The 19,973-nt window shown below is 59.9% G+C and overlaps 1 protein-coding gene across 1 annotated transcript; it reads left to right on the top strand.

Annotated features, from left to right (window-relative positions):
* Positions 1-1,318: 1,318 nt before the first annotated feature.
* On the top strand, positions 1,319-18,144 carry MDFI (MyoD family inhibitor). The gene is made up of 4 exons (XM_086476681.1): positions 1,319-1,388; positions 13,004-13,198; positions 17,240-17,494; positions 17,888-18,144. Exons 1-4 carry the CDS (start codon positions 1,319-1,321, stop codon positions 18,142-18,144), a joined length of 777 nt encoding a protein of 258 aa, XP_086332807.1.
* Positions 18,145-19,973: the final 1,829 nt, after the last annotated feature.

Genomic DNA, 19,973 nt, shown 5'->3' with positions numbered 1-19,973 from the left:
CTTTGGATTGTAAAATCGAGCTGTTGCCCAGCCCCCCGACATGTCCGGGAAGTGGTGACCAAGGCAAGTGCTGGCTCGTGGTGACCCCCTGGCCCCATGCTGTGGGGAGGGCAGGGAGGGCAGCCCCCCGTGCTGCCGGCGGGTTCAGCTCCAGGCTCACGCTGGCAGCAGCGTGGCTCCAGCCGAGCTCCAGAGCAATTTCAGCCTCTTTTTGTACGCTTTGCAACGCTGGGCTTTTTAAATGCAGGAAAACACAGCAGTGTTATTAAAAAAACAGCTTTGAAAATGTCCCACCGGGTCCTACATGACGCTCTGCACGAGGACGAATCCTCATGGGGACCCTGCAGGGACACAGCGCGGGAGCAAACGTAGCAAACCAAGGGTTGGCCCACTTGGGAAGTGTTAATACTCATTGAAACCTCACTTTCACACCGTCACTTTCGGGGCTGATGACGGCAATGACGCTGTCACCTCTGATCCCAGCACCTCCAGGCATCGCCCCAAGAAGCCGAACCTCATTTACCAGTTGGGGAAACTGAGGCAGGGATGGGTGGGGGAGGCAGAGGCTTTCCCCAGGACATGCCAGCAGAGTCAGGAACAAAAGCACCCTCTTTGCTTCCCTGCCTGGGCACAGAGTGGACCTGCTGGAGCACCCACCCGAGGGTCCCGAGCAGGGCTCCATAGTGGGGGTTTCCCTGACCCACTAATCCCCACCACTCCCCCCCCACACACACTTCCTCCAGTTTTTGGGAGGGGGGAAACCCAACACCGAGCCGAAAGCACAGCAAAGCTGAGAAATCCCAATTTCGAGGCTGGCCCTGGGAGCCAAGCAACCTCTGCCTGCCCTGCGCTTCTCCCCTCCCCGGCTCTGCTCCATCCCCCAAAAGAAACTTTTCCTCCCCCTCCAGCTCCGCGGAGCGCGGCGGACGCGGGTGGTTGTTTGTTTGTTCTCGCAGGATTTTTTTTTTTCTATTTTTTTTCCTTTTTTTTTAAAAAAAAATTTTTTTTTTAAAGGGGGAAGGGAAAAAAAAAAACCCAACAACAAAAAACCAACCCCAAACCCAACCCCGCGCCCCGGACCGGCTCGTTATAGGTCGCCGGAGCGGCGGGGCCGGGAGGCGGCGGGGCGGTGAGCGCTGCCGGCGGGCGGCGGGGCCGGGGGATGCGCGGCGGGGGCGGGCGCGGGGCTGAGCCGAGGCGCGGCGGCCCGCGGGGCCCCAGGTGAGCGCGGGGCCCGGGGCGGCGGGGCCGGACTGAGCCCTCTCTGCCCGCCGTGCACCCCGCACCCCCCCCTCCCCCCCCCCGCACCGCCTCCCCCATGTCCCAGCTCAGCAACCACCGGCCGAGCCGCCCGGAGCCCCGCCGAGCCGAGCCGGCCCCGCCGCCAGGTATTTGGGGGGGGGGGGGGGTGCTGCCTTGGGGGGGGCTGCGCGGCTGGGGCTGGGGTGGGGGGTGGGTGTACTGTTTGGGGGTGCCCGGCTGGGGGGTGCACGGCTTGAGAGTGCCCGGCTGGGGAGTCGGGGGTGCCCGGCTGGAGTGTGCACGGCTTGGGGGTGCCCGGCTGGGGGGTCGGGGGTGCCTGGCTGGGGGGTGCACTGCTTGGGGGTGCCCGGCTGGGGGGTGCCCGGCTGGGGGGGGGGTTGGGGGTGCGTGGCTAGGGGGGATGTGAGTGCGCGGCTCGGGGGGGTGGAGGTGCACGGCTTGGGGGTGCACGGCTAGGAGGGGTGGGTGCGCGGCTGGTGGTGGGGGGGATGTGCACGGTTTGGGGGGGGTGTGCACGGCTGGAGGGGTTGCGCGCGCCTGGGGGGGCTGTGAGTGCACGGCTGGGGCGGGGGGGGGGGTGCAGAGGGCTGGGGGGTGCATTGCTGGAGATGGTGCGTGTGCGCGGGGTGTGTGTGGGGGGTGTGCGTGGCTGGGGGGGGGTGAGGGTGGACAGCAATGGGGTGCGTGGCTGGAGGGGGTGCGTGTAAGCACGGCTTGGGGAGGGGGGATGGATGGTGGAGTGTGTGCGTGGCTGAGGGGGGTGTTTGCGGGGGGGGGGTTCAGGGCTGGGGGGGGTGGGGGTGCGCCTGAGTGCGTGTCCAGGAAGGCCTGAGTGTGTGTGTGTGTGTGCAGGGTTGTGTACAGCTGAGTGTATGTTTGTGCCCCTGGCAGTGCGGATGGGGGGGGGGGGGGGGGCGTGTGCCCGGTGCGGGCGCAGCCCCGGGGGACTTTCGCAGCCCAAACTTCGCAGCAGCTTCTGCGACTCGGCCGAGCGCAGCGGGGTGCGGGGCCAGCGCGGGCTGAAGGGGTTAAAAACCACCCCCGAGGGACGGCTGCGAGGGGCTGGGGGCTGTTGTGCACGGGGGGGGGGGGGGCCCTTTCCCCACCCCCACAGCGACTCCCGGTGGGATGGAGGGGGAGGGGGGCGGGGGGGGCCAGGATCGGTCCATGGAGAAGTGGATGGAAAACTTTTGGGAATCCTTGCTTTTTTCCTTGGGGCAAAGCTGAGCCCCTCAGTTTTCTGGGCAGTGTGGTGGCTCTGCCAGGGTCGTGAGGACCTGCGCTGGGGTGGTGTGCCATGGTGGTCGCTCCCCCTTCAAGTTTCATGTGTGGAAACAGCGTTAAATGTCCCGATGCGAGGGGAAAAAAATAAAAAATAAAAAATGCCGGAGCTGGAAGCTGATGGCGAGAGGTGAAACACCCCATTGTGCGAGCATCAGACTGGACACAAAAGGGGCCAAATCCACCCCGGGACCAGCTCCCCGCGTGTTCCGAAAGCGGCAGCGGGCTGAGCGGGCAGGAGCTGTGCGACGGGAGCAGCGGGCACGGCGAGGCGCAGAAACCCAGCTTAGCACAGCTGGATCTCTCCCCTTGTTGGCTTTGGCCCGGAGCGTGGCTGGGCCGAAGTTTCGGAGAATACATCCTCTTGTTCTCTTCCCCCTGCTTTTCCAGCTGGATGCTGCAGGGTCTGCTTCCCGGCTGAACTCTTACGCTGCTTTGTGCTGCAGCCGTGTCCCGGGGCTGAGGCAGCAGCATGGGCTGTGCGGAGCTTATTTCTCTGGATTTCTTTCCATTCGCTTTCCTCTCCAGGTAGGGAAATGGTGAACCGTTAGTGCACGGACCTAGTGCAAAAAAAGCTTTTGCACGAGAACTTGCCACCAGCCTGGGTTAGGAGGAGCGCTGTGCGCTAGGTGCTGTGAGATCGTGTGTGGGTTGTTTTAAAAAGTAGTTTAGAAAAAAGTAGTTTAGAAACCTGTGAAATGTGTTGGGGGGAAAAAAAAAAAAAAAAAGACTTTGCAGCTTTTCTGCGTTCCCAGCCGCTGGCTGCACAGGAGCGGTGTGGAGGTAGAGCGTGGCTCAGCCTCCCGCTTGTGCTGGTGTCCTGAGCAGAAGCGATGGGACCTGGCCGAGGCGTGCGACGTCTGGGAGCATCCGTGAGTGCCCCATGTGGTGTGCCCGTGGTGGAGGGGTGTCACCTCCCTCCCAAACCAGCCCCAACCCACCCTTCTCTTCCCCAGCTCCGCTCGGAGGGGAGGGTGCAAACCCAAGCCAGAGCTGGGCCAAATTTGCCGCTTTTAGACCACCTTTACACAACGTGCAAAGCTGGGGGGTGCAGGAGGGTCTCCAGGACACCCTTGATTTCCATCTGCCCCAGCTCTGGGCGCCAAACTCATGCCAAGAGAATGTCCCTGTCCTGTCTCCAAGAGCAGCCGTCTGGTTGCACGTCCTGAGCTTTGAATTCTTGCTCACGTCACTTCTTTCTTTCTTTCTTCTTGTTTTTTTGGTGAGCAATGAATGGACAGGGTCCGGTTTGTCTTTCGAGCTTGTTCGGCCTCGTGACGTTTCGGTGCAGAGCCATTATCGCTTGGGCAGCGGCCAGGGGCTCTGTCACGCACCGCGGAGCCTGGGAATTTTTGCTCGCCTCCCTTTCCGATGCTTTGCAAATTAGACCAGCTAATTTGGTAATGCCGAGCCGGTGAAAGAAACGGGGAAACTGAGGTGCCAGAGTGGTTTGGCCCAAGTTAGCATGTCGTGGGCAGGTTTGGGTTGGCATTGCCGTACTCGGTCCTATTTCCCAGGCTGAGACGAAGCCCGTTGCCTGAAGTTTGTTCCTTGGCATCTCTGGAGATGGGCCTGCTGCCATCGCAGCCTCCTCCTGCCCGGGAGGGACGGGCACGTTGCGAACCAAATCCTTGAAATAGCCACAGGTAGTTTGCGGAGGAGCCTCAGAGAGAAGAGGCGATTGTCTGCCTGTGTGCAGTACATGGGTGTAATTATTTTGGAGGGGGGATCAGCAGAAAACAGGAGAAAAACAGCCTTTTGGCCGATGAGATTACTTTTGACTTCCCTTCACGGGGAGGAAGAGGAGCGGGAACAGGGACAGCAGGAGAGGGGCTTTCCTTATGGGAAGCAAAACCCATGTGAAGATGCTCGAGGCAAATCCATCTCCAGAAGAAAACCCTTCCCCTCAAGTTTTTGACTCCGCTCACTCCCACCTCCCTTCTTTCCCTTCCCAGCAGGACGTCTGCTACGGTGGGGCCACCACCGCGTCCCCCCTCTGTGTCTGTGTCCCCGCTTGGCCGCAGGCACTGGCAGCTCAGCGTCTTTTCACTTGGAGCTGGGCAGGGACGGGACACTCATGCACACACGCACTTTGTATTTTTCCCCTTTAATTCTTTCTGCCTGTTCCCAAGGAGTTTGCCCCGAGGTGTAACAGAAGGCGGAAAGCTGTGGTGTGCTGCACCCCAACAACGCAGCCTGCAGAACGGCGAGCGGCTCTGCCCCGCTCGCCCAAAATACTGGGGTCCAGCTGCCTGCATGAGGGTGCTGCCACCCCGCTCAGGGTCCTGAGCACCCCTGGGGCTGCGGGCAGGGCAGGCTGGGCACGAGTCGGTGCCACCATCACTCAGGGGCCCATTGCTGGGACTCTGTCCTGCCCTGGGAGAGGGGCAGAAACGAAGGCGACCCCTTCCAAGGTCAAAATAAAAGGGTCTTTGCTTGTCTTAGCTCTGATGGAAATGCAGCTGGGCGCAGATTTGTGTGCAGGCATCCTGTCAGTGCAAAGGAACCAAAAAAAAAAAGCCCTAAAAGAAACAGAATGACTATTTTATTACCCCAGATAAAGACTTGTTGCACCGAAAGATTCATTTCTGGTTTTCTTTCAAAGTTTCTCATCTGCTCATGAAAATGCTTCATTTTTTTTCCTTTTCTTTGAACAACAACAAAACTCCAAGAAACCCCCCAAAAAAGCGCAGATTTCTGGCTGTTTTCAAATGTTTCTGGTTTTGAGCAAAACAAAGCAGGCCCTTCGGGGCTGTGCCTCTTGCCGCCCCAGCGTCCCGGTCCCGCTCCAGCTCCTTATTGAATTTCCTTGGAAAGTGCCTGCTGGAGTCTATTAGTTGCAGAAACCCAAGCTGTCCTCTGGGCATTTTCTGTAGTTTTTTCTGATTTTTTCCCAGAGCTCCACCTTGCTCAGGCCGTGCCCTGCGCAGCCTCCTGCGGGACGGGCACCAGCAGCCTCCTGGATCTGCGGAGTTTGGTGTGGAATGGAGCCACGTCGGTCCCTCCTGGTGTTGGCAGCCCCTTCCCATGTCCCCCCGCAGCCCCTTCCCATGTCCCCCCGCAGCGTTCCATGCTCGGGCTGTACTGGTGGAAATGAGCTATTGCATAGCAGCAGGGATGGAGTAATTGGGATTTTTTTTTTGCCCCAAATCCCAATCTTTTTTTGTCTTTGCCCACTGGAACTGCGTGCATGTGCGTTCGCCCGTCTCCACTTGATCTTCAGCCGGGCTTTGGCAGCCTTGTTTGACTTGGGGGGGGAAGGTTCCCCCCTCGCTCCAGTACCATCCCACTGTCTTTCCACCAGTGCATCCCCAGCTCTATGATGGGGCGGATCAGGGAATGAGCAGTACTTTCGGGAAGCGCTTTCACCCCAGTCCCATCTTCTTTTGGGGTGCTCCCCATGGGTGCACCAGCTCCTTCACCCCCCTGGAGCAGGCGGCTGTGCCTGGGGCAGGCCGGTGCTCACCCGGTTCGGCTGCTTTCGGTGCCAGGGCTGGGCTGCCGGCGCGGCGTGTTCCCCGCGAGGAAGCGGGTCGACCGGCTGGCTCCAGGAGCAATTACTCGCTCCACCCGAATGCCTTCGTCGCTGGCCGGCCTCGCCGCCGGCCCTCAGCGAGCAGGCACGCTGCTGCCCCGCCAGCCATGCCCTGACCTTTGCGGAAGAGTTCGTTTCCACCTCGCCCCAGCCCCGTTCGGGCCACGCTGCAGCTCCTCTGAAACCCTTTTGGGGTCTGTGCTTAGAAGAAACCCCATCCCAGCGAGCGCCCGCACCAGCGGGAGGTTGAGCACCAGGACTGTGAAGTTTTGGGCTCCGTCGCCATAGGATGTTGCTTTGGGCAAATCCCTTTTATGGGCCTCAGTTTCCCCACCGGGCTGAGCGGTGATAAGGTTCCGTTTCACAGCAGCTTAGAGCTGCAGCTGTGCTGGTGTGAAATACCTGGAGATGGGGTCACGTGTGATGGGCGCTGGCTTCAAACTGTGCGCTGGGTAGATCTCAGGATGAAAGGTGCTGCATAAGTGCAAATTATTACTCTTGTTAATAATGATGTCCACCAGCTCACATTTATCTGCTCTTCAATTAACTTTTTTTGAGGACCCTTAGCAGGTTAGAAAGACACAAATTTTCCCGGGCAGAACCTGTGCTGGTTTGACCCCGTAAGGTTACGCAATTACTGTACTGGCATGGTCCTTAATTAGACTCTCCATAATTTTCCCCAGCACAGCGGTGTGGCTCCTTGCTCTGTAATTCCCAGAATCTCCTTGGATCTGATAGGCACCGCGTTAGCTGCTTTCCAGGCTTCGAGGATAATTGCTTGCCCTTAAGGACACCCAGGGTGTCGCAGGATCTCCTCCTTCATCCTTCCTCCATGCTGGGCTCCCATGGCACGGGGGGTTTACATCCTTCTGGCCAGCACGGGGGGTTAGGTTGCACCGGGGGGGGTGCCGAACCGGCACGGTGCTCCTCAAAGTCAATGAAAGTTGACTCAACTCCAAGCTGAGTCGTTGGCCCTTTGTTTTTCCCCATCATTTTTCTCCACTCCGTGGCCCCGCAGTGTCTTTGGGATGTTTCATGTTGCTCTTTGGTTTAGGCAGAGCCCAGGCCTGACGCCAGGAGATGGGCTGGTCTGGCAGCTGGAGACAGCAACCTGGTCCTGCTGGGTCTGGTTTGTGTCCTGGGGCAAGTTGCGTTGTCCCTTGTCTCTGGTTTAGGCTTAGAGGTTGCTTCTTCCCTTGTACCTGCAGCTGCAGTCCTGAATGCTGCCTTAATATATATGTTAATTATGTTCTTACTGCGTAAGGACCAGTTCCTCACCAGTGCTGCAATGACAGAGGTGTGTGCTTCTTGCAGGGGCCTGATTTCTTACCTTCCCTGAACCCCCTTCTCGAGGGTTACCCCCACCACCCCAATGTCCTTGCTCTCGAGTAGGAGCAATTCTTCCATGAGGGTTGGTTTGTGCCTCCTTTGCAGGAGCTGCTTGGGTCAACGAGGACCTTTGGGTGAGGGGATTTGTAGGGACACCTTGGCATGGGGTCTGTGCCCCAAACCTGGCGTCAGGGTTTGGTCACCGGAGGAGCTTTCGGCCAAGGTCCAGTGCTGAACGTGGACGGACTGGATAGACACTGGTCCTGGCCTGTCTGGCCAGCCTGAAATTCCTCTCTTCCTACCCACCCGATGGCTATAAATAACAAATAATAACAACTCCCAGGCTGGCAAGCTATTTGGGGTTTTGTGGGTGTTTTTTGCTTTGTTTTGCTTTTTTGCATTTAGGAAGTAACTTTTCATAGAAACCAATATTTTTTTTGACCGGATTCCTCATTGTCCCAGGACTGAACTGTTTATCCAAAGCATTGCCCAGGTGAGCAGAGAGACACTGGGGCAAATGTTTTCTGGGAGGGAAGCAAAGCTGAGGGGGATCCACCCCAGGTGCGCTCAGGAGCTCTGGGCATTTCTTCTCCTTCCCCTTCTACCTTCCTTTTCCTTTCCCTGAATATCACAGAATCTGAAAATGCTTTAGTGCATTAATTTCAGACTGAATGTAAATAAGCCATTTGGATTTTTCCCAGTTGAGCAAACTTTCAACCCAGAATTTTGCTTTCTACTGCTCCAGCCTGGCTCGTGGGATTGGAAGGATTTGCTTGTGCCGTCTCTTCTGCACTTGAAACTACTTAATCAAGCTCTAAAATATCCCTTGAATAGGTCAGACAGGCACCTGATTGGGCCAGGCAGCGTGTACAGGAAAACCAAGAGAGATTACATGCTCATTTTATCTGCATAAAGCAGATTAGAAAGCTCCCAAACTAAATATTGCTGCAAGGTAGCATGTTGTTAATGGCAAATGCCTCGCTAGGCTGTCTCTGTTTGTGTCTCCATCCAACATTATCTCGTCCCTGACCAGCCATTCCTGAGGGATTAAAGGGAGAGGGAAGGATGGACAGGAGACTCCCCTGAGCATCTCCGCATTGGCAGGAGTTGTGACCCATGGCGTTAGGTTTGGGTGATCTTTGGGTCCAGAAGAGCTCCAGACATGGATCCAAACATGTCGAGATCCTTCTCCCTCCCTTTTCCAATGGATTGACGGCACCTAATGCAAACACACTGCCTGCTAAGGAGGTGGGATCTGCTGCTGAGCTCACCTGTCCAAGCCTGTCTTTAACTGCCGTGTGTTGGAGGCCTTTTTCTCCCCCGTGGTGCCCGTTGCTGGCATGCCGCCACGTGCGGGGCAGTGGTGGTGGGTACGTGCCACGCTGGTGAGGTGTCAGCCTGTCTCCTGCCACCAGATTTCTCCCTCTCGAGCCAAAGGTGCTTGGATCGAAGGGGAGCAGATAAATCGGAGATCCCAAGCAGCCAGGCACATCATCTGTCGCATGAAGCTACAGCTCAGCAAAGCTGAGCAGGAACCATGGGACAACCTGGGTGGGTTTGGCCCAAAAGCACGGCTCCAGCTTCGCATCTTCCCACATCCTCTGTGCCTTCCCAGCCGGGGGTCTGGCCACCGCAGCTGGCTGCAGAGAAGGAAACCCGCAGGTCCCTGCGAGCCGAAAGATGCTGCTGCCTGCGGCGTGGCTTTTGTTTGTGCTGCCGGAGAAGCTCTGCCCCGTCTTGGCTCGGCGCGGCCAAGCGCTCTCACCAGCTGCTGACATGCTGCTGTTGCCTTTTGTTTGTCCAGCTTTTTGGGGATGGGTTAGCTCAGTCCTGCAAGCTCATCGGGAATTAAGCGTGCCTCCCACCTCTCCTCCTTCCTTTTTTTTCTCGACTCCTGCGATGCTTGGTGGACTTTGGAGCTCGCCGATGTCTTGGGCCTTTTACGACGGGTGGATTTGGACTTTGGAAATGGGGGGAACAGTCAGAAAACCTGACCCGCGTGCATCTCCTGGGCTTGGCAACCAGGAGGCAAAGAAAGTAGTTCCATGTCTATCGACTTTCCTGATCTTTTGTACCTTACGGCAGCCCTGTGCTTTGTTGAAGCCTGACTTACTGTTTTTAAGTGCCTTATTATCTCAGTTCTCTTAAACAAAACATGTGGGTCGCTCTCCCTGTGCCATGTTACCTTCATTTCTCCCTTGTGCTTTACAAAAGGTGGTGCAGAATCAGGGAGCGGAGACCTGGACTCTCGTCCCAGGCTGTTTCTGTGATGTGATGAGCGTTTGCCTCGGCCGGGAAGGGGCTGGGGGTGCAGGTGGGGAAAGGGAGGGTTGTCCCATCCCCAGGGCCAGCTCTCCTTTGGGCTTTGTCTGTGTTTTGCCCGGGCTTGTGGTTGGTTTTAAACCTGACAGATTTAGGTCAAGCCTGGTCTTGTTCTGGTGGCAGCGGGGTAATAGCAGGGAAGGGAAGAAGCCAGTCCCTGCCCTGGTGGTAGCAGGGAGAGGGGACCCCAAGGGGGGGTCTCACCTTGCTGGGGGAACCCTGCCAGACCCCAGTGATGGGGGGATGGAGCTGCTCCTCCCCCATGCACCCTCTCTGCTCAGCTTAGTGTGGTTTGGGGAGCAGGAACCCCTCTCGTGGGGACTTGGTGCCCCGAAGCGAGTGTTTAGGGGAGCGACGAGGGCACGCAGCCAAGGGGGCGGGGGATTACCTGGTCTGTAAGGGGTGCCTGGCAGTGCCAAGCAGAGCAGCGTGAGCACCCCTGCGAGCAGGGGCAGGGGGTATTTAAAGGAGGGGGGAGAGCTGGGCAGCTGCGGGACGAGCCAGTGCCCCAGCGGCTGTGCCAGCACCAGGGGTCTGTCTGTCCGTCTCTCCCTGTGCCATCAGGGGTGATGCCTCTTCCTTGGGTGCCTTCCCAGTGCACGAGTGTTTCCCTGTGCCTTCCCACTGCCTTTCCTTCTGGGTCGGAAGGTTCCTGGGCAGTGCCCAGACCCAGCAAACCAGCAGTGCAGGCAGGGAGCTGTGGGGCAGGAGCTTGCAGGGTTTGTGCTGAGCCCACACGTGTCCAGCTGCCCCCAGACCTGCCCCAGGCTCAGGCTGCGACCACGAGGGCAGACACAGCCCTTCTCCATCTCACTCCCAGGGGGTGACAGGCACTTGGGGGTCAGCGCTGTCCGTACGGTCCCCACGGACGTGCAACAACAGGGAAGCGAGGCTGCGTAAGGCGGGGAAGGGCCAGCTTCCCCAAATTTCTTTCCTGTCTATTTTTGTCTCTCTTCTGGCCAGCTTGTTCCAGTGGGAGTTAATTTAATTGCCATCTTCCTCCCTGCATCGCTGTGGTTGAGTGTGAGACCTCTTGTTGTGCAGGGTAATTATATGTGTGAAGTGGACATGGCAAAAACGAGCCTTGTCTCAATAGTCGGCGGACCGGCCACCATCCACACGGCCCAGTGCCGCTGCTTTCTCGCGGAGCTCGGGGGCTAAACAGGCCATCCTTGTCCTCAGCCCCTCGGGAACAGGCACCGAGTTGGGCGAGGGATGCGACGGAGGCAGTGCAGGGCGGTCGTGGCAGGGATCAGCTGGAGCTCTCCCCACGCACAGGGCAGCTGCCAGCCCTCCTCCTGCTGCAGCACCTGATTTTCCAGCTCTTTTTTCCCCCCAGGGTAAATCACTTGCTGTGGAGAGGAGCGCTGACCTCGGGGGGGGGGGGGTTAGGAGCAAGGCAGGGGATCTGGTGGTGATGGGGCTGCTCTGGGCGACCCCAGAGTCTTGGCTGTTGGTTTTTAAGCCCTGAGCACCTCCGGGCATCTCGTGGCAGAAAGAGGAGCAGCTCGACAGCTATGCCGATGCCTGGTGGCTCGTATCCCTTCCCGGGGCCCAGGTGGGAGCTGCCCCCTCCGTGCTCTGCATCGGACGCCTCTGACTCAGGACTTCATCCAGAGCTCCTCAGCCATCGGGGTTTTCATATCTGGCTTTAACAGGCTTTAGATCTGGTGCTGACTAAACTCTACAGGTCTGATTGAAGCCGGTCCAGGTTGGGACATGACAGAGGACGTGGATGCAGCACCATGTGGTTATTATTCACCTATACACCACGCCTATGTGCAAACACTTCTAGGTAGATGACAGCCTGCTCTCTCCTCCTCCCTTTCTTGTCCTGGGCTTTCCAGGAGCGTGGGAATGAGTTTTCTCCTTTCTGGGACTTATGTGCTCTCACTCTGCTTGGGATTTGGAGCCAACGTTGCTGTGCAAAATCAGCTGGAGCTGCTGAATCTCCCTTGGTTGAGCCCCAAAATCACCTCACCTGCGAGAGCCGCCAGCAGGGCTCTGCATTGGGATGAGCGTTCCTTCCCAGCAAACCCCCTGTCGCAGGAGCTCCGGTACCTCCGACTGACTCAGTGTCCTGGGGAGGGCAGAGAGGATGGTCCCGTGGGGAAACTGAGGCAGGTGGATGAGCCTGTAGAGGAGCTGGGAGCCGAGCAAGCATCGCTCCAGGCTGGTCGCAGCCCCTCTGCAGCATGTCCAGGCTTCTGCCGACCCCGGGGTGCGGATGGGGCCCTCCGCCTCCCTTGTAGGGCCTCTTGTTATAGTCTCTATAATTATACGTGTGCAGTCTGCCCGCCTTCCTCCCCAGCTCCTGCTTGTAGGACCTCTTGTTATATTGAGTATAATGAAGTGTCCGAGGTCTCTCTTTCCCCCCACCCACCCTTGCCTGCCTGCGTGTAGGACCTCTTGTTATAGCCAGGGAAATTATGGGTCTCTGGTCTCCCTCCCTTCGCCCAAGCTATAATTTAGTTTTATATAAAGTGCGGTCCAGCCCCTGTTGTGCAAGCGGTTGCTATTCCGGGTGCTGGGGAGAGGGATGGGGCGGCGAGGAGGGGGCTCGCGGTGGGGGGGGGGGGAGCGTAGCATCGCACTGAGCGTCATGCAGCCCCCCCTGGACACCCCACTGTTGGGGGGCAGCCGGCCCCCAGCCCCTGGTGCTGGCTCTGCGGGAGGTGGTTGTGCCTTCTTCTCGCTGGGTTTGTGCAAGGGGGTGCATGGCGTTGGGGTTTAGCCCCGCGGGGAATCACGCATCTCTTGTTTCGGGTTTTGCTTGCCCCGTCGAGGGGGTCCTGCAGGGGCTGCTCCTGTCCCAGAGCAAGCGGGAACACGAGGGGAGGTGGCAGCTGGCTCCTGCAGGGAAGACAGTGGCCCTTTCATGGGAAGGGGGGATGAAAAATCCAGCTTGAACCACTGAGTGTAACCAGATCCCCTGGATTTTAGCGAAGGAATGTGGGACCTCAGGAGGGTTTTTGGGAGGGTGCTGCCGAACCGCTGGCGTTGCAGCGGGGTGAGCAGCTGCAGAGTGATGCAGCCCTGATGTCCACCCCGAGCAGCCCGAAAATCCCTCACAGTGCTCCAGCTCTTCCCCCCACTGGGCTGCAGAAGCCACAGGGGCGGCTGGATTTGGCTCATGCCCAAAATCAGAGTCCCGAAGCACCGACGGGTGCCGTTCGCAGCGGCTGGGGTTGCGGTGGCTTTGGGTGACCGGGGTGTCTGCCCGCAGCACGGTGCGCCCTGGGGTGCTCAGCTCCAACCTCATTTCTCTTGCAGAGGCGGGCGAGACCTCGCACCCTTCGCCGAGGCAGACGCCAGCAGCCCCGTCGGCAGAGCCCCGTCCCCCTGCCCGCCCCGCTGCTGGCCCCGCAGTGCCGAAGAAGGAGAAACCCCCTGAAGATGATGAGTCCCGAAAAGTCCTGACGAAAGGCCCCCGGGCTGAGCTTGCAGGTGCTCCCGAAGCTGTGACATGTGAGTGTTTCCCTCTGCCGTGGCGCGTGCAGCTCCGGACACCTCCGGGTGCCGGTGCTTTGGGCTTCTGCCGTCTAATCAGTAACAGGGCTCGTTAAAAAGGTGGGCAGCCGTGGTGGGAAGCTGTCTCCTCCTCGCTCTGCTCTTCCCCACATCAAAGCAAAAGGCTTTAACTGGGCGTGAGTCACTGGGAGCTGGGGAAAGTGAAGGGCAGCATCTGGCAGTGCCGTGATGCCTCTCCCTGCCCTTGTCCTTGGGACCAGCGGGAAGCAGAGGAGGAGGAGGGCGGGTGGCTGGAGGAGCTCTTGGGGTGTTGGGGTCCTGCTGGGGTGCCACGGTGGGAAGAGGGACGAGCCCCTGGGGGAAGGAGCCGGCTGCTGTATGGAGCATCTCCCAAAGCCGCAGCGGGAGAGAGGAGAGCCTCGGCAGAACGGGCTCCGTGGTCACAGCCCCAGGAGGGGAGCGCAGCAGCCGTTTGCTGGAGCAAAGGGAGATGCCTCCCGTTGGGACAGCTCTTGCCTTGGCGTATCCAGGGCAAGGGTGAGGCTGGTGCAAAGCCTGAACGAGCAGGGAACGGGACGGGCTGTCTGCGCTGAGGATCTGGTTTTGCTGGAGGCGGTGGTGAAGTCAAGCAGCACGTCCCCGTTTCTGCTGCCGCAGACCTGCCGGTGTCCCCCTCTCTGTGAGAAATAGCGGGGTGAGATAGGAGCAGAGGTGGGGGCTGGGGTGCCCTTGCTCTAGTTCCCATTGCAGGGCTGGGAGAGCAGAGCTGGCAGACGTGGGAGACCGGGGGCCAGGCTCTCCTGGACTCACGCCGTCCATCCTTTCCTTGGCCCCCGGCCTGGATCCGAGGGTTTTGCTCCCAGGCTGCCCCTTACGCACACAGCCATTCCCCTTTTTGTTGGATGTGAGCGTGCAGCTTTCCCTTCCAAGGGGCGTAAAGTGGATGGATGCTTCCCAACGGGGAGAGGGAGGGTGGGAACGAGGTTGCAACCTTCGAAGAGCGGGCAGGCAGGGTGGGAAGGGGAGGGGACGGCGAAATCCGGGCGCTCCTGACGGCGTACATGGAGCGAGGGGAGCGCACGTTTCCTCAACCAGAGCTCAAGCCCTTGCAAAGCATCTGGGAGCTGGGCCGGCTGCCCACAGACATTCTGCACCTCTGAGTCACGCTGCAGCTTGCTGCACCCTGCATGGCGCGGCCCCAGCGCAGCCCCCTTCCCAGCCCACCCCCCGGGGACAGCCACCCCACGGACTCAAGGCTGGGAGGAACGTGGCCACCTGCATCTGGGCTTTTCTGGGCGCTGGGTGCAGGGAAACCCCCCGTCCTTCCCCTCTCCTCCCTGGGAAATGAGGTTCAGCTCCCTGCGGAGCATCGCCTCCAGCATCCCTTGCTTCGCAGCCCACTCCTGACAGCGCATCCTCCTGCTGCTGTTATGGGGGGGGGGGTCACCATTGCTTGGGGGGGGCAGATTTCACCCCTTCAGCAGAGCACAGTTAAGCTCCCCCATGAGAAAGTAAAGGGGGTGATGGTGGCATTTTCGTGCCAGTCCGCGACATGCAAGGTCAGGAGGGACCAAGCAGCCAGGGGCTGTTGGGTGTGGGGTCATGTCCTTCGCCACTGGTGCCAGGATCAGCTCCCCATAGGCTCAGCGCTGCTGGTCAAATCCTGCCACAGATCTTAAATAAACCAGTCTTCTGGCCATTGAGGAGCAAGGAAAGTGGGAGTTGTGGGTTTGGGGCTCTGGGTGTTGAATTTCGGGTGAGAGCAGCAGGCTCTGCTCAGGAGCCCACGACGTGCTGGTTTTGTCCGAGCCCTGTTAGCGGCTCAGGAAGAAAACCTTTGGCAGAGCTGATGGCCGGGGTGGTCACAGCACGGCGAGGACCGCTGTGGTCTGGGCGTCTGTCCACTGAGCCCTAGTGATGCTGCCGTGGGGACACCTAAGCTGAGCCAGCACCGTGGCGGTGCCAGGGAGCATCATCTTGGGTGTGAAACACAAAGTGAACATCCAGGAGGGTTTTGGTCACTGAAAAGCCGAAGGCAGGCACTTTTCCCCCAAAGCCCTGGTTTCCCACCCTGGTGCTGGTGGGTGGGTGTGGTGGGGGCTGTCAGGTGGGCTGGTCCCCCCTGCTTTTGTGCTGACACCCATGTTTTTAGGGAGCGTTATGCACTGCTCCCACCTAAGCCTTGGGTTGAAGATGTCCCTTTTAGAAGAGCTTTGGGCTCCTGTGAGTTGAAGGCTCTCCTAAAAAATGGAAGCTATTTTTCCTGACTTAGAGGGGGGGATTACTGGCTGCCTTCCGCTGCCACTCGCTGGAGCCAGAGCGTGATTTTGATTTACAAACAGTTTAATCTGAGGAATGCGGCGAAACAGAGAAAGCCAAGGCGAGCGCGTTGCATGCTGCTGCAAACCCCCGGAGAAACCCCGTGCTCGAAGCTGCAGAGTATTTGCTGCCATCGGACACTGCCAGGCTGGGCGGCTGCACGGGTCCCTGCGGGCTCAGCCCCTGCCCACTGCAGCTCTGGGCAGCCCCTGGGCCACCGTGGTCGCCCCCCAGTTCAGTGCTGGCTCGGTGCCTACACTCAGGCACAGGCACTTCGAGGGTGCTGGAGAAGCGTGCATGGGAAGCCAGGAACTCAGGAGGATTTTCTGGGGGGGAGACACATCCCATTTTGTCCAAGACCTGTTTTCCATTTCTCCTTTCTACCCTTCTCCCACCCCTCCTGCTTCCAGCCCGTTCTTCCCGCTCAGCTCCGGTTATTTTAAGTTCCCTTCCCAGCGCGAGTCGAAGACGCAGCGCTTCACCCAAGCGCCCGGTTAAACCTTCCTCCGCGGTCTGAGCCCAGCTCAGTCTGGCAGAGCCGGGCGCTGGGTCCGTGCACTCGTGTTTTTTTAACCTCCATCTATTTTATTTTCACCGGTGAGGGCGGGTGCAGGACAGAGACTGTCTGTGCCCCCTCCACCCTGTCGGTCTCCCCGTGCCCCATGGCCACACCACACAGAAAGCAGCTCCTGTTCCCCAGCAGCCAGAGGTGCCTTTGCCCTCGAGCCTCTCGGCTGAATCATCCCTTGTTTACTGCCACGAGAGAGGAAAATCAAAGTTTGGCCAAAGCACCGTCGGGCGGGATTTTATTTGTGGCTTCGATCAGCGTTGCAGTCGGGGGGATGGATGCTCGAACCCTCCCTCCCTTGTCCTGGCTTCCCAGTCCTCTCCCCCACCGCAGAAGGATGGCAGCGTGGGGACACGGTACCAGGCAGGAGCGAAGGGCTGAGCCGTGCCGCTGGCTCCGGCAGCATCCCGGCAGGGCGCGGGGCCACCGGCCTCTCTCACGGCTGCAGCGTGCGAGGGCTGGAGGGAGGCGCAGACAGAGCAGATAGTTATTTTCCTCCTCCTGCAGAGTTCAGCCAGAGGCTGGGGAGACCTTTAATTAAGTGGCCAATTCACACCGTCCCGGGGAGATGAGCAGCCCGGTTCGCCGGTGGCACTTCATCTTCTCGGGCTTTATGGAGGGCGATGGGGACGGGCAGGAGCTCTGTCCGGCAGCGCTGTGCCCAGGGCTCACAGGACGGTGGCTTGGCCATGGGGTTGGCTCTCAGTCACAGGCTCTTTCTGCCCTGCTTGGCACAAGGCGAGCATGCCCCGCCGTGCCTCTGTGCCCACTCCAGTTGGCCGCGGTGGTTTCATCCCTCGTGCCTGTTCCGGCAGCGCTGGGACCCCGTGAGACCTCCTCCTCCATGTCCTCTGCTGAGTTTTGGCAGCTGCAGCGTGTCCTTCACAACGAGTCTATTTCTTGCTCTTTTTTCATCCTCTGTCTCCTTCCCTCCAGCCATCTCTTCTTATCAACATCTCATTTTCCGTCTCCATCCTCCTGGACCATGCATCTGTTTTAGCATTGCTTCTTCCCAGACACGAGGCCACCCCAGGTCCGGCTGGGGACCAGGTTCCCGTGTGGTGGCAGGGGATCAGGCACGTGTTTGTCCCCTGGGGGAGTGCTGCAGGGAGGGCTCAGGGGGGGTAACATGCTGTTCTTGCTCCCCCCAGGCCAGCCCCAGGTGCGAGCAGCCCCGCAGCCCCCCAGCCCCTGCACCCACCTGCTGCAGAACGGTGCCGGGAAGGGGCTGGATCCAGGCGGTGCCAACGGGGAGGCAGCGAACGGGGTCTTCCGCCCCCTCCCCAGCACCCAGAAGCCTCACCGAAAGCTGCAGTCACACCACTCCATCAACAGCCAGAGCAGCAAGAAGAGCAAAGGCAGCTCCAAGTCAGCCTCTTCCCACATCCCTATTGAGGCGCAAGAAGGTACCAGCTCTCCCCGAGGGGTCAGGGGTCCCTTTCCAGCCATTCTCCCCCAGCCCCTCCACATCCCTTGGGGTCTCTCGTGTAGCATCCTTCCAGCCCATCAGGACCCCTGGACCTGGGGCATCAGCCAAGCTCCCTTCCCAGCAGCCTTCTGCAGGGTGGGTGCTGAGCAGGGTCATCTTGTGTCCTCCCAAATTGGTCTGTCTTGGGGGTCTGGGCATGTCCTGGGCAGCTGGGCATGTCCCAGGGTGTTGATGGCGGCCCCTGGAGCAGTGCCTGGCTCCCAGCCCCTCTTCCATTAATTCCCAAGGGAGGATTTCCACCCTTACGGGGCTGAGCATCCATCCGATGGGTGCTGTCCCCCTTGCCCACCCTCTGGCCTTTCCTCTGCAGACTGCTGCGTCCACTGCATCCTCTCCTGCCTCTTCTGCGAGTTCCTGACCCTCTGCAACATCGTGCTGGACTGTGCCACCTGCGGCTCCTGCACCTCCGAGGACTCCTGCATCTGCTGCTGCTGCTGCAACTCGGGCGAGTGCGCGGACTGCGACCTGCCCTGCGACATGGACTGCGGCATCATCGACGCCTGCTGCGAGTCGGCCGACTGCCTGGAGATCTGCATGGAGTGCTGCGGGCTCTGCTTCTCCTCCTGAGCGGCCGCACTCGGCAGGGGGAGGACCGGGAGAGGGTCCTCCCCAGGCTCTCCCGCAGCAGCCGAGGGTCCCGTTGGTCCCTGAGCCGGTGTGAGACGCCAAAAGACGGAGCCTGGCGAAGGAGGAGGGCGATATCCCCCGTTGCTAAACCTCATCCTTGGAGCTGGCGAGCCAGGCTCAGATCCTGCCTGGGGAAGGGTGAATCCATAGGGCCGTGGGGGCGCTCCGGGGACGGCCAGCATCCCATCACGCTCTACCTCTTCCCCGCACTGGGCCAGTTCACCGAGGATCGCGGGAGCCTCCTGCCACCTGAGCCGAGAGCAGGAGCACCTGCCCCCCACACCGCAGAGCCTGCGGGTGCCACCCCAGGGTCCTGGCGTTGGGGACAGCCTGTCCTGCTGCCACCACCCGGGGCTGCCCCAGGACAGTGCTCTGGTTTACATGGGGGTGGCACGGAGCATCCTCCCCTCCTGCCAAGGACACCTCCAAGGCTGGGCCCAGCATAGAGCCTCGCTCCCCACCGGGTACTGGGAAGTGCCGAAGCCTTTAGCCAGGCTGCGGGGTCCCGTGCTGCGGGACTCATCCTGCCAGCCCCTTCCCCTCCTCGGTGCTGAGATCAGCAGCCAAGTGCAATACTCACAGCCCGCTTCCTTCCCTGTTTTCATCAGCTGGAAAGAAGCTTTTCCTTCGCTGGTCCCTGCAGCAGGGTTGCAGCTGGGGACCAGGGCAGCCAGGGCTGGGGAGAGCCCAGAGCCGTGCCAAGCTGTCACTGAGCCCCGTGCGTCCCATGGGGCGGTGGGGCAGGGTGGCTTGGTTGGTGCCAAATGACCCCCAGCAGTTGTTGGCCCCATCCCACCGGCCCAGGGACAGGGCTCATGGCTGGGTGAGGGTGGGAAATGCCCCGTTGAAGGGCTGGGGAGATGGGGAGGGAAGTGTCATGGTATTTTAATTTTTTTTTTTTGTCCCTTTCGTTTGTTACTGTAAATAAAGGTCTGTCTTCGTTTCTGACCCATGGCTGCCCCATCACATGCTCTGCAGGGCTCTCCCAGGGGACAGATGCTCGCAGCCACGCCACGTCCCCCATCCCTGTGCCCCCCAGCTGCAGGCACCAGGCAGGGAAGCTGGCACAGAGGCTGCAGGGCTCCTTTGGCCTTGGGACAGCTCAGTGACAGCCCCGGGGTGCTCCTGCTTTGGTCCCTGTGGCAGGAGGGGAAATGTAAGAGGACTCACTATCCCTCGCTCCGGGGAACAAATCAAGGTCCCGATGTGCCGCAGCCTGGCACCAGCTCCGTGGGACAAACTCTGGCCTCTTCCCCCCTGCTCTTCCTGGGGGGGGGAAGCTGTTTCATCTGCCCCAGGGACACGAATTCCCAAAAGGAGAAAATAACCGCAGATTCCCGGCTCCAGGGCTGGCATGGGCACTGGCTGCCCAAGGTTGGCATAAGGCTGTGAGGGCTGGCAGCCCTCCGAATTCGGGTGGCCTGGGCGCTCATGCTGCCACCCACCACCTCCCAGTAGCGCTGTGGCACCACCAACTGTGCCATGCCATGCTGTGCCATGCCGTGCCGTGCCACGCAGGTGAAGAACCACAGCCCCCCCACCGGAGCCTCGGTGCCCCTCGGGGGTTTCGGCCATCCCGGCCAGGCTGCTGCCTGGGCTGAAGTTGAATGAGGAGGGAAAAATACTTAAAAATCAAGGCCAAATGGGTCAGTTGGTCACGGCGACACAGGCTGGTTTGGGATCTGGGCTGCCTGCCCTCCGGCGCTGCCGCTCAGCCATGAAACCTATTTTTAGTGGTGAGCTAAAGGCGGTCGGAGCCCGGCGCAGTG

This window comes from Leptosomus discolor, chromosome 21, assembly GCF_034619465.1.
Source record: "Leptosomus discolor isolate bLepDis1 chromosome 21, bLepDis1.hap2, whole genome shotgun sequence".
Lineage (NCBI taxonomy): Eukaryota > Metazoa > Chordata > Aves > Leptosomiformes > Leptosomidae > Leptosomus > Leptosomus discolor.
Note: the sequence above shows the minus strand (reverse complement) of the source record. Positions and strands in the feature narration are given on the sequence as shown.

Bases quoted from the DNA above. Each gene is read 5' to 3' on its own strand.
- MDFI (XM_086476681.1), top strand. From the start codon at position 1,319: ATGTCCCAGCTCAGCAACCACCGGCCGAGCCGCCCGGAGCCCCGCCGA. The intron at 1,389-13,003 runs GTATTTGGGGGG...TTTCTCTTGCAG, and splicing joins CGAGCCGGCCCCGCCGCCAG to AGGCGGGCGAGACCTCGCAC. The intron at 17,495-17,887 runs GTACCAGCTCTC...TTTCCTCTGCAG, and splicing joins CCCTATTGAGGCGCAAGAAG to ACTGCTGCGTCCACTGCATC.